Raw genomic sequence first — 14,321 nt, 5'->3', positions numbered from 1 at the left:
CACTTCCACGTGACTTTGATACTCTTTGGAAGTCATTCACTTTTTTTCCCCAAACCTCAATGCTTCCTGAAATGTGCTTCCTGACACTGTTTCCTCTGTCTTCATCTTTGACTACATCCCTTGCGTCTTTGTCTTTTATAGTCCATGGTCCACGGTATAATCATATCTGATCTTGTAACTGCTTCACTTTTACTTTTTAGAATTGTTCATTCCTCTTATATTCTCTTTTCCAGTCTGTGACTTCATAATAACAACTAAACTTTCTATAACTTTTTAAAACCACCTTACTAAATCCTAGAGAATAGCCTGGGTTTCTTTCCTTTGCTCTTGCCTCCCAGAATTTGAAAAGGGTACTTTTCCCCCAGGTTTCTGTCCTGTTATAGAACAGTTCCTCTTTGCTGGATGAAATTAAGTCTAGGGAAGCTATTCCCCCTTACGGCTTCTTTTAATTCATATAAATGAGCACAGAGGCCATCACTTATCTGATTCCCAGTTCTTTTAAAAGAAGAATGAAATTTTGGACAAAAATCTAAATGCCACGCAGAATCCTGCTTATCTGGCAGTTTTATAATCATTATCAAGACTAACCTCCTTGAGTCACAATGCTTGGGAACTCTCTTTACCTGGGCCAAGGTGTTTTAAATTTATAAAACTTACAACACATTCCAAGCTACGTAGTGCACCCCTGAATTTAAAACAAACAACTCTTTTATTAGAATTTATTTTACCGCCCTCACTCGTCTCCGACGGCCTGCCTCACCGTGCGCACGCTCCGCCGCTGCCCCGCAGAAATGCTTCGATTACCCGCAGTCCTTCGCCAAATTAGGCCAGTGTCCAGAGCACTGGCTCCTCATCTCACTCGGGCCTATGCCAAAGATGTAAAATTTGGTGCAGATGCCCGAGCCTTAATGCTTCAAGGTGTAGACCTTTTAGCCGACGCTGTAGCCGTTACAATGGGGCCAAAGGGAAGAACAGTGATTATTGAACAGAGTTGGGGAAGTCCCAAAGTAACAAAAGATGGTGTGACCGTAGCAAAGTCAATTGACTTAAAAGATAAATACAAAAATATTGGCGCTAAACTTGTTCAAGATGTCGCCAATAACACAAATGAAGAGGCTGGGGACGGCACCACCACTGCTACAGTCTTGGCACGCTCTATTGCCAAGGAAGGCTTCGAGAAGATTAGCAAAGGTGCTAATCCAGTGGAAATCAGGAGAGGTGTGATGTTAGCTGTTGATGCCGTAATTGCTGAACTTAAGAAGCAGTCTAAACCCGTGACAATCCCTGAAGAAATTGCTCAAGTTGCTACCATTTCTGCAAATGGAGACAAAGAAATTGGCAACATCATTTCCGATGCAATGAAAAAGGTTGGAAGAAAGGGTGTCATCACAGTAAAGGATGGAAAAACACTAAATGATGAATTAGAAATTATTGAAGGCATGAAGTTTGATCGAGGTTACATTTCTCCATACTTTATTAATACCTCAAAAGGTCAGAAATGTGAATTCCAGGATGCCTATGTTCTATTGAGTGAAAAGAAAATTTCTAGTGTCCAGTCCATTGTACCTGCTCTTGAAATTGCCAATGCTCACCGTAAGCCCTTGGTCATAATTGCTGAAGATGTTGATGGAGAAGCTCTGAGTACACTCGTTTTGAATAGGCTAAAAGTTGGTCTTCAGGTTGTGGCAGTCAAAGCTCCAGGTTTTAGTGACAATAGAAAGAACCAGCTTAAAGACATGGCTATTGCTACTGGTGGTGCAGTTTTGGGGGAAGAAGGATTGACTCTAAATCTCGAAGATGTTCAGCCTCACGACTTAGGAAAAGTTGGAGAGGTCATTGTGACCAAAGATGATGCCATGCTTTTAAAAGGAAAAGGTGACAAGGCTCAAATTGAAAAACGTATTCAAGAAATCATTGAGCAGTTAGATATTACAACTAGCGAATATGAAAAGGAAAAGCTGAATGAACATTTGGCAAAACTCTCAGATGGCGTAGCTGTGTTGAAGGTTGGTGGGACGAGTGATGTTGAAGTGAATGAAAAGAAAGACAGAGTTACAGATGCGCTCAATGCTACACGAGCTGCCGTTGAAGAAGGCATTGTTCTAGGAGGGGGTTGTGCCCTGCTTCGGTGCATTCCAGCCTTGGATTCATTAACTCCAACTAATGAAGATCAAAAAATTGGTATAGAAATTATTAAGAGAACACTCAAAATTCCTGCAATGACCATTGCTAAGAATGCAGGTGTTGAAGGATCATTGATAGTTGAGAAAATTATGCAGAGTTCCCCAGAAGTTGGTTATGATGCTATGCTTGGAGATTTTGTGAATATGGTGGAAAAAGGAATCATTGATCCAACGAAGGTTGTAAGAACTGCTTTATTGGATGCTGCTGGAGTGGCCTCTCTGTTAACTACAGCAGAAGTTGTAGTCACCGAAATTCCTAAAGAAGAGAAGGACCCAGCAATGGGCGGAATGGGCGGAATGGGCGGAATGGGAGGGGGTATGGGAGGCGGCATGTTCTGAGTCCTAGGATAGTGCTTTATCATTATGAATGAACTGTGAGAGGAAGCCCACACTGTGCTCCTCACCCATAACTTCAGAGAAGTCAGTTGAAGGAAATGACTGAAGAAAAGGCTGGCTGATGTTTAAGAAAATCACTATAACCATCAGTTACTGGTTTCAGTTGACAACATATAATGGTTTACTGTTGTCATTGTCCATGCCTACAGATAATTTATTTTGTATTTTTGAATAAAAAGACATTTGTACATTCCTGATAACTGAGTGCAAGAGCCATGTACCAATGTACTGCTTTCAACTTAAATCACTGAGGCATTTTTACTACTATTCTGTTAAAATCAGGATTTTAGTGTTTGCCATCACCAGATGAAAAGTTAAGCAGCCTTTCTGTGGAGAGTAAGAATAATTGTGTACAAAGTAGAGAAATATCCAATTATGTGACAACCTTTGTGTAATAAAAATTTGTTTAAAGTTAAAAAAAAAAAAGAATTTCTTTTACCATTCCCCAACATAACAAGGAATACATTTTTAAATAACTACAACTATACTTGAACTTCTAGGACATTCAATGCTCATTACTTACTTTGTAGGACTACTATAATATGTTATAGTATAACCTGTGTGTGTGCGCACGTGTGCACGTGTCTTTTTAAAATTTCTCTAATTCTTAAGTGGCCCATAAATAACTGGACTTGGGTTTTAGGAAAACATTAGTTGTATTATTCATCGGGCTAGCTGGTATACTCTTGCAATGATGTTTTTCTTCATTTATTTTCCAGAAAATGTCCTATGCTATAATCATTTTTATTTCTAACACTTCCATATTGACACATACATTTATATTATTCCATGGTGATAGAACCCTTTGATTAAATCTGTTCATTACAATTCAAGTAAATAAAACTAATTTAAATACTCTTCCATTAAAACAAAGTCATAGTAAAAATACAAAACCAAAAACAAAACAAAACAAAAAAAAAACGAAGTCATAGTAATCAAGTGAAAAATACATATACTTATTATTCTACCCCAGTAAACTCTAAGGTAATAATGGCAAGATTTAAAGTTTGAAGGTGGATGCTCTGGAGTGCTTAGTATGGGATTTTGATGTTAACAGAATCTTAAATGAATGATTTCACATTAGACACCTGACACTCTTAAATAAAACTGATAGAATTTGAAATGAAATGTCCTTTGACCTGGCTATTTCTTGAAATTCTTATTCAGAGAATTTTTAAAGTCTAATGTTCATAATTATTTGTAATAATATTATCTGTGAGAGCAAAAAAATAACCTAAAGTTTCAACTATTAGTCGTTACCTTTGCTAACGGAAGTGTATCATATCAATGTGATTGATTATGTTAAGAGTCTATGTAACATAGAAAAGTAAACAAATAAGAAATATGGATCTCAAAATAACACATATCCACTGTAATCATCGTGACATAAAATAAGTAAGTCATCATGTTTTTATGTTGACTCATTCAAAAAGAGTCATGTTGAAATCTTAAAATATTTTGACCTAAACACAGCAAATTATTTTTCTATGTATTTAGACATGCCACTCTCTCCAGGAGAAAAGGTTACCGGTACTCTTTATTTTTAATTTATATATCAGTGTACCTAGTTTGTTGTCGTTTTGTTTGTTTTTAGTGTACATATATATTAATTTTATAACCACAAAAATAAGACTATGGAACAAGGACTTCCATACATTAATATTATAAAGTAAACTGTGCAAAGGAATAAGTTGTATTACATTCCCTTAAGTTTTATATTCACTTAACCATAAACTGCTTTATTTGGCAAATGTATGGTCTTTTCATTATGATATTAAACTTGAACTTTCAAAGAGTGTATTCTTTCAGTTTGCAATACCTACCAAGGACCACTTCCTTTCAAATCTCTCCACCACCACCACCATCATCATCATTACCATCAGCATAAACCACCACAGAAACAGACACTTCTGTGCCTACCAGAGAACAATTAGAAAGTGTCCATGCACTTAATCCAGCAAGTCATCTTTTATGGTTTTAGCATACCTCCGTATTTTATCAGGAAGTAACTTTCCTTGTTTTTTTGGTAACAATATACTTTGAAATTACCCATGTTCAACTGAATTTTTTTTTTGCTTCATTTTTTAATTATGTTCAGGTGGCCAACATAGAGTACATCATTAGTTTTTGATGTAGTGTTCAACTGGAATTTTGTTATAAGGCTTTGTTAATTCTTGTTTTTAGAAATAAGAAATTTATTCTTAATTATTGTTCATATAGGACAAAATGGAATGTCATTTTACTTATTTAGAGTTCACTTGGAAATACCTGTTTTATATTTGGTGTCAACCATCTCCAAGTAAATTCACACATTTAAGTACTACATTTCAATATGACAATAGCTGGCTTCTGATACAGACCCATGCCTCCACATCTATAAGCTGATTTTCCTCTGTCACTTTGATATTTAAATTTTAAGTGAGAAACAAGCTGTGACCATTTCACTTCATAAAACAAGTCCAAAGGCAAATGTTTATACCCCAATTCATCTATCACACTAGAAACAAACCCCTTTGGGGATTTATATTTGCAAACATTGATGGGAAAAAAAAAGTGTTTCCATGAGAATGTGATTAAATTAAAAGAGGAAATGGAAAGATTCTGGAACAGTTCACTTCTCTGTATATCTAAGATATTCTGAAGTTAACAGATAACAGCAGACGGTTACTGTTTCAGGCCACACAGTCTATGTGCTAATTAGGAAGCCTTGATTATTTAAGGGCTCCAACTTCCTGATTATGCTTGGACTGATATGGCAAATCAGTTAAAAGTTATTCACTCAGAGGAAAAAAAACAACAAATAATTGAAACTGTGGGGTTCTTTTGAATTTAAAGAAAAACAATGATTCCTTCAAAGTTACATGTGTAAGATGTAACTTGATACATTTTAGTAGCACTTAGAAATAGAATTCATTTGGGGGAAAGAGTTAAAAAACATACTGATATAAACTTCTGTGAAGAAAAAGAATGGCAATATGGCACAATGATGCTAATTTAACTGTTTCTAAGAAAACAGTATTTTATATAAACTGAATTCAGTCTATGAGAATGACAAAAATATGAATTTATATGACAGGTATAGTCAAAACCCAAATATTTCAGTTGGAGTTCAGTGGAATTGCTATGAACATTTTCCCTTAAAAAAAAAAAAAAAAGTCCAAACTTAGAAAAAAACTTCTGCAGATTCTATCATTTAAAGGAAAATACAGTCAGTACATTTGTCATGTGATTTTTATAACCTAATATGCTTACGTTTTATAATCATAATCACTTAGAGTATATTGCATTATTTTAATTTTCAAGGCATTTTCTTATAAATTATTTTGATTGGTTGTCATAACAATTCTGTAACATCAGAATGGACAGTCCTAATGTAAAGAAGAAGGAAGGCTATTTTTGTGGATTTAAATAGTTAAGTGGTAAGAAAGTCTATGGTGGTCAATGTGCTTTATTCAACAAAATATTTTAAACAATTTCAAAATCTAAGACTTATGTGAAATCCCTTTGAGATACTTGAATTTACTTAAAGTTGTTAAAGTAGAATAAAAAGAAATTAAGGAGAAAGAGAAAATGGTCTTTTCAATCACTTGAGGCTCTAGGCCTCTGCCATGAAATCCCCATGTCAGGTCCCATCTCTGTCTGGCGCGGCAACAGTTCCCTAACAATTAGGTCTCATCACGTCCAGTTGTGTTGCACTCTGACCCATAAAAGCCAGAGTGACCTTTCTCAAAGGCAAGTCTGATAGATCCTGTCATTTCTCCGCTGAAAAGTCTTCAGTGGCCTTACCTATTTTCCTCAGGATGAAAAATTAAAGACTTATATCATAAGGCCCTCTTCAGCCCAGTGGGGTTCAGGACACATGGCAGCAAAATATCGTACCTGACTGTATTGAATCCTTTAAGCTGAAGGAGCTGGAGAACTATGGCAGAGGCAGGAAAGTCACTTGGACCTTTCACAACCCTCACCCTGCGACGCAGGTGATAAAACCCTCACATGAAAGGTGCTTTCCTTATATCCAGAGGAAAGAAACGTCCTTATTAAAGGGAAGGAACACAAAGAAGACACCTAACAAAGAGGCCTTGTTAAGTTTTCCCTGGTTTATTATACATACCTCATACTCCTTAATCTACCATATTTCTACACGACTCTCCACCTTTCAACAAACCTTGCATAAAATACTCAGGTCTGTTTCTTCTAGACTCTGTGTCCTTAGGAAGGCTTCCGTGTCTTAGAGAACTTACATTAAATCAATTTGTATTCTCTTCTCCTGTAAATTTATCTTTCTCCTTATAATTTTCAGACCTAGTCAGGAACCCTAAGAGAGTTCAGGAAAACTTTTTCCTTCCCTACAAAAACCTCTTTCTTCAACTGAACATAAAGCCTGCGCTTCACCAACCTCCAAAATAAAAAGAACCTCAGTTATCTGAACATGTTCTAGGATTTTCTGCATGTATCTTCTCTGACTGGAACCCTTTCTCACATCTTTGTCTGCCTACCTTATTCATCATTCAGGTCTCAGCTTAAAAACGTCCTCTGCAGAACTTCCCACATTCCTTCTAGATCAGGTTATATGCCTTCGCAATGCCTTCTATGCTAGAATGTCTTATACTTTATTATAATCTTTTGTATTAATTGTCTGTTCCCTTGGTGACTGTGCCTCCATGAGAAAGGCACAGTGTCTGTCTTGCATACTGTCCCTCTAGGGCCCAGCACACTGTCTGCTAGAAGTAGGGGCTTAAGAAACTTGTGTTAAATGAAAATATCATTATCAGTTAGTTCATCTTTCAAAATATACAATATTTTATAGTATTAAACTGACACACACTATAGACACTAAAGCATAAAATATTCTTAATGTACCAATTTCATAGTTATTAATCCAGCCAGAGATAAGGTTAAAGATGTGTGTTCAAAATGAACCTTCCAAGAAGAGTATGTTTAGAATATGCTAGATTTTTTATTTTTTTAATTAACAAGACAGGAAACAACATGTGTTGGAGGGGATGTTCCCTCTTACACTGTTGGTGGGAATGCAGGTTGGTGCAGCTTCTTTGGAGAACAGTGTGGAGATTCCTCAAGAAATTAAAAATAGAACTTCCCTATGACCCTGCAATTGCACTCCTGGGTATTTATCCCAAAGATACAGATGTAGTGAAAAGAAGGGCCATCTGGACCCCAATGTTTATAGCAGCAATGGCCACGGTCGCCAAACTATGGAAAGAACCAAGATGCCCTTCAACGGACGAATGGATAAGGAAGATGTGGTCCATATACACTATGGAGTATTATGCCACCATCAGAAAGGATGAATACCCAACTTTTGTAGCAACATAAATGGGACTGGAAGAGATTATGCTGAGTGAAATAAGTCAAGCAGAGAGAGTCTATTATATGGTTTCACTTATTTGTGGAGCATAACAAATAGCATGGAGGACATGGGGAGTTAGAGAGGAGAAGGGAGTTGGGGGAAATTGGAAGGGGAGGTGAATCAAGAGAGACTATGGACTCTGAAAAACAATCTGAGGGGTCTGAAGTGGCAGCGGGGTGGGAGGTTGGGGTACCAGGTGGTGGGTATTATAGAGGGCACGGATTGCATGGAGTACTGGGTGTGGTGAAAAAATAATGAATACTGTTATGCTGAAAATAAATAAATTTAATTTTTAAAAAAAGTGATAGTATAAATCATTTAAAATAAAACTACCTTAGAGAACTGTTAGTTATAAAAAAATAATTAAAAAATAGTCATTTGAGAAGCAAAATGGTGCCTAGGTTCTATCTTGAACTAAAAACGAGACAGAGAGAGAGAGAGAGAGAGAGAGAGAGAAAAGCTGAACTAAACTGAACTAAAAAAAAAAAAAAAATAGAAGCGCATGCTCTTTTGTTGAGGTGTTAAACAGCTACAGAGGTGAGATGGTATCAGCAGGGACACAAGATTTGATTTTCTGTTCCTTCAAACCTCTGGTCCTTTTCTCATGCTGCAAACCCTTCCTACCATAAAAGAGGGAGAAGAGGAGGAAATAAAATAGGAGAATCAGAAGGAAGCATCACCAAGTGGTTTTGAAAAATTCAAATCCTTCCCAAACAAGCAAATGTGGAGAAAACAAATAAAGCAAAAGGGTATCCTATTTCTTTCCCACATCAAGGCTCTAATTAGGCACTCGGGGCATGCTGTGTAAGAAGGAAGACTTTCATCCTTCCTCCACATACACACATTTGTTTCAGTGGGTGGGTTCACCAAGTCACCAAGGAGTCTTTTGAATGTGACCCTTGGTCCCTTAATAGACTCTGTCCACAAAGGACAGATAGAAAGTTAAAGAAAGGGTAACTTTCATAAAATGAAGCAATATCATTTATCACTAATTACCTGTTCATAATAGTGGATATTCTCCTCAGCCGTCTCTGTAAACGCTGACTTGATATCATTTTGCATATTGTGTTTCCATCTTTCCCAGTCTGCTTTCAGGGCATTATTAGCGCATTCCACTTTATCTTCAAGTTTTCCGATCTCTTCTGTAAGCTGAATTAGATCACAACGAGAGATGCATCAATCTACGGATTCTTGTTACTGAAATGAATTCATCGGATCCAAGCCAATCATTCTGTCAAGACAGCTTAAGAATAATTCTTTGTTTGGAAAGTCACCGGCATTCACCCTCAGTACTAACCAGTTACAGAAGAAGAAGACTGGGTACATGTCAGAGATGCTGGGTAGAGTTCTAAGGTCTGCCACCAATTAGCATTTGACCTTGGCTAAGTCCCTCAAGCCTTGGGCTTGGGTTTCACTATTTATAAAACAGAGGAAATTGAACAAGTTACCTCAAAATTCTTTTGCACTAAGTCTCATTACCACTATTGTGTGTGGTGATAATATTTATGTTAAGAGGTATGGTGTCATTCGCCAGCTTCGCATTCCTGGTCCTCATTTTTCAGTTGTTTTTAGAAGGCTCAATTAACTGACATGGTATAACATCCACGAGGATTATGCAGTCCCACCTGGAGACCCAGGGGATTAACCTGCCAAATATCACGGAGCTGGTAACAGAAGCAGGTTTGTATCTCTAGATGCCTGCTAGTCCATGTACCATCAGACAGGCTTAGTGTGATATTTACCTCTCATCCACCAACTTCTGAGCATGTAATCCATCAATTTATTGTTTTATATTTGGTGTGTTTACAAATTAATACATATACTTATACAGACTTTATTTATGTACCTATTTATTCATATATTCAGCACATGTTAAGTGCCTTCTCTGTATCAGGCATTCTTCTAGGACTTGGGAGATTCAGCAGTGAAGACAACAGACAAAAATCCCTGCTTGTACCAGAACTTATACTCAACCACAGAGATAAACCAAAAGCAAGATAAATGAAACAGGAACTATCAATTGAGAATTATTGCTAAAGAGAAAAAAGGAAGCAGAAAGGTAGATACAAAATGGAGGAGCTCACATAAGATGACAGCTCACATAAGATGACAGGGCAAGCCTCAGTGGGGGTGTGTCATTTGATTAAATATCTGGAGTCAGCGTGACGGTGAACCATGAGACTCTCAGGAGGAAAATCATTCCTGGCTGAGGAAACCCCAGGACAATGGACTGGAAGTGGAAGCATGCCTGGAAGGCCCAAGAAGAATACGGAGACTAGCATGGCTGTGGCATGTAGTGGAGTGAACAACAAAGGGAAGGTTCTAGCAGATGAAGTCACAGAAGGAACGGGTGAACAGATCCTACGGAGCCACGCACTTGGTGGTAAAGTCGATGGATTTTATGCGGTTTGATCCCAAGGCCAGGAAACATCAAGCAGAACTGATAACATCTCTCTCATATTTTCAAAGGGGCATCATACCTTACCACTGTGGTGTACTGAAAAGTATTTGAAAGAGGCCATTACTTAAGAAGATCCCCATTTCGGAGACATTAAAATGTGAAAATGTGTCTTAGAATCAAAATATGTTATTTTGCTTCAAATGCTCATGTGAGTTATTACTCTTATTCTTTTCATTATCATCATTATTATTTTTGCTATGGAATTTTGCTTTTCTGTCCTTGTTTCATTGCAGCTATATTTGCTTTTATTTCCTAAGAATAGACATTTGGTATTATATAAAATCTTCCATTACCAATGGGAGATCTATGTTAATAGTAAGGTTAACTTACCTGTTTTTTGCAGGGGCAGGAGAAGGAGATATTTTTTTACTCGTTTTGTTTGTGAACTATCTCAGTGAGGCCACTTATTATTTTAGAGTATGTGTATTCTTTGGGGTGATTATTCTATTAAATCTTAGAGACTCTGTCTAAAGCGGTGTTAATGGGCTATATTAAAAGGATGTTTGGGCGCCTGGGTGGCTCAGTGGGTTAAGCCGCTGCCTTCGGCTCAGGTCATGATCTCGGGGTCCTGGGATCGAGTCCCGCATCGGGCTCTCTGCTCAGCAGGAGCCTGCTTCCTCCTCTCTCTCTTTCTGCCTGCCTCTCTGCCTACTCGTGGTCTCTCTCTGTCAAATAAATAAATAAATTCTTTAAAAAAAAAAAAAAAAAGGATGTTCGATGGTCGGCTGTGGATGCGAGGGGATAAGATAAGAGTAAAATTGCTGAAAGTCCAAATATTTCAAACAGGATCTGGGTCTGCTGGAAAAAGCTCAGGGGCAGGTTAGAGAACTTCACTCCTCTGGGTTGTTGGGTGAAATTGTGCTATTTTTCATAATCATATGGAAATTACCAGCAAAATGCCTCTCCTATGTAGAACCAGGAGGCACCTACACCAGCGGTAAGCTCACTATTACTCTCCTCTCCATAGCTTCTGCAGTCTAAAATTGCTATGCACTAGAATGAGATCACTGGCAGACCCTCTCCTAAAATAGGCTTTAGGAAATAGAGTATCAAAGCCATATATATTTTATCTTTCTCCCCTTCCTGACAGTTTAACATGACGTCCCTGCCATAAGGGGTTTACAGGAGTTTTCCCTTCATCAATCCACAACTCCCCTCACAGAAGCCCTTGGAACTGGTGGTCTGGCTGGTTGGTGCTTCTGCTCCAGCTGAGAGTTACAGGAGAAGTCCTGTCCTGTTCTCTGACCTCACTCTCACCTACAGAAAGAAGGGGTACAGACTTATCACCACGGCACTGTGATTAAGGAGACTGAAGCTGGGTTAGACTGATTTCAGTTTAAGTCTCACTTCTGTCTTTATAAACTATGTGGCATTGGGTAACACTAGCTGTTGAAGCCCTAGTTTCTTCAACTGTAAAATGGATATAAAGATAACAATACCTACACATAGGGATTTTATTTTATATTTTTTAAAGATTTTATTTATTTATTTGACACAGAGAGAGAGAGATCACAAGTAGGCAGAGAGGCAGGCAGAGAGAGGAGGGATGCAGGCTCCCTGCTGAGCAGAGAGCCCAATGCCAGGCTCGATCCCAGGACCCTGAGATCATGACCTGAGCCAAAGGCAGAGGCTGAACCCACTGAGCCACCAGGTGCCCCGGGACTTTAAATGCATAAAATAATAAACACTAATTCTTTCACAATGCCTGGCAATTTGTTTATTAAATGTTATGTATTACCAGCACCACCTCCACCACTATGACCATAACCATCACCATCATAAAAGTCATCAACATCATCAACAGTGGGTGAACTGAAATCGATTCCCTCTCCTTTTCCAGAATTTTGCTCTCTGGGAGTATTGCATTCTTGTGCCAGGGTCTTGGTCTTAAGTCATTTTCTAGTGCTATTTCTTTATCTGTTCTCACCAGGGTGGAAGATGATGCATATGCTTTAAATCTCTATGATCAACTCTTGTCATTTTTTTGTCACTCTACATGAGTAATTTTTCTTTCTTGGATGATTTCATCATGATTTCAGTTGGAAAAGGAGAAAAGAGACATTAGGTATTTCCCCACACTAAATCATCTTCCCATCATTTCAATTCTAGGAATCTCAAATTGATAATAAGCACAAAGCATCTGGTTCAAATGAAGAGTGAGCTGGACTCTATCTTTCCTAATAATTAGGAAAAGCATAGTATGTCCTTTCCCTTAATTGACTTCAATTTTGGCAAGTTCTTTGGTATAAGGAACTGTGCATTTGGATGGTGCCATCCAGGCTTAGAACATATACACTCAACAAAAGATAACCAAAGTGGGAGAGTAAGATGTGCCAGAACCTGGCAGGCCAAGGAAGCCCTTCCTGCCACACAGCAGGTTTCAATAACTCTAAAAGCAGGAAATTCAATTCATATTCACTACTATATAATAGCACAGAAAAGACTGAATTAAAAAGGATTAAAGCTTGAATAATTGTTTTCACAAATCCTGGAAGTGATTTGGCCCTCTGTTAGTGGAAAAACAGAAGAAGCAAGCAACCCTTTTTGCCAGGAAAATGTTATAATACCAGAATAAATAGTACAAGATTGTAAGATAGTGGGAAAAAAAATAAGATTTATATTTAACAGCAAGGCTAATGGGTAATTTCTAGCTTCAGTTATATTCAGCTAGAAATTAGCCACACAATTAAATGAAAACCATTAATAGCAGAGCTCAGGCAAACAAAACAAAGTCTTTGTCCAATAGTGACTCCCTACTATAGTACCAGTAACAGCAACTAGAATAATAACCATTTATTGCACTTCTGCCATGGGCCATTGCATTAAGCTATATACTTTACATATATTATTTCATTTAATCTGCATAATAATGTTGCAAATTTGGTATTATTATCTTCTTTTTACACGTTAGGAAACTGGGAGAAAAAAATGAAAGAGATCATACAGTTTTTTAATAGCATTACGGAGATTCAAACTACAGTCTGCCTAAGTCAAAGCCCATGTTTTTTTTTTTTTTTTTCCATATTAACAGCACCAAGCTAGCTTGCCTATGGCTTTCAATGTTGAAATGATTCAGCTTTAACTCACGGAGCTTGTAATCTATTAGAATATATGAAGGCAAAAATGCAATAAAAACCAAAGACTATAATACAAAGCAGAATGTGATATATATACCACAATTGAGGAAAAAATTAAGAATGATATAGGACGACACAGAACGGAGGATTGATTCTGATTGGAGCAGGGGACGTTTTAACTGTCAATTCAGAAGGCAGAGACTGGGGAAGAAACACCTGGATGAAGGTAAGGTATCAACAAAACCACAAAGATGGCATGCTACCATGATAATGGAATGGATAAGAGGTCGGTTTGGAGTCTGGAGGTAGACAAGAAGAAACCAGAAACACTGCTGGATAGGCTAATTAAAGTTTCACTGCTTGAGGGTATAAATTATATTGAGCATGAAATGGATTCTTTGGGAAATGGCAAATCACTAAAAGTTTTTGACCAGGACAGAGCTCTATTTCCAAAGTCAGTGATGTACAGGGATGGTTAAAGAAAAAGGGAGGAGAGGAAAAAAGGAAACCAATTAACTGCATTGGCATCATGAAGAAATAATGGTAAGGAGGACCGGCTTCATCCTAGGCACTCCCTCATCCAGTAGTACTCACTCAGCATCCATCTAGTCTGTATTAGGAACTAAGATAAAGGGCATCCCAGACTGCAGTGTAGGAAGACCCGGAGCTTACCTCCTCCATGGGCACACCAGATCTATACATATATACAGAGCAATTTTTCCTGAAGAACTGAGGGCTGATTCAACAGCCAGACAAAAATGCCACAAAAATAGAAAATTAGAGGCCAATATCTCTGATAAATATAGATGTAAAAAAATCTCAACAAAGTGTTAGTA

The 14,321-nt window shown here is 37.7% G+C and overlaps 1 protein-coding gene and 1 pseudogene across 2 annotated transcripts in view; one reads left to right on the top strand and one right to left on the bottom strand.

The window, feature by feature from the left end:
* Positions 1 to 14,321, bottom strand: part of SNX7 (sorting nexin 7) — a 101,004-nt gene that overhangs the window by 19,756 nt on the left and 66,927 nt on the right. Inside the window, exon 8 of the mRNA XM_082686480.1 lies at positions 8,944 to 9,096. Within this exon, the coding sequence (XP_082542606.1) occupies positions 8,944 to 9,096 (153 nt within the window). The remainder of the gene's footprint in view (positions 1 to 8,943; positions 9,097 to 14,321) is intronic.
* Positions 731 to 3,005, top strand: LOC309842368 (60 kDa heat shock protein, mitochondrial pseudogene; annotated as a pseudogene). The gene has a single exon. The product of its transcript is annotated as a 60 kDa heat shock protein, mitochondrial pseudogene (transcript).

This window comes from Mustela nivalis (genome assembly GCF_964662115.1).
Source record: "Mustela nivalis genome assembly, chromosome: 10".
In the NCBI taxonomy this organism is placed as follows: domain Eukaryota; kingdom Metazoa; phylum Chordata; class Mammalia; order Carnivora; family Mustelidae; genus Mustela; species Mustela nivalis.
This window is presented reverse-complemented; position numbering and strand designations above follow the sequence as displayed.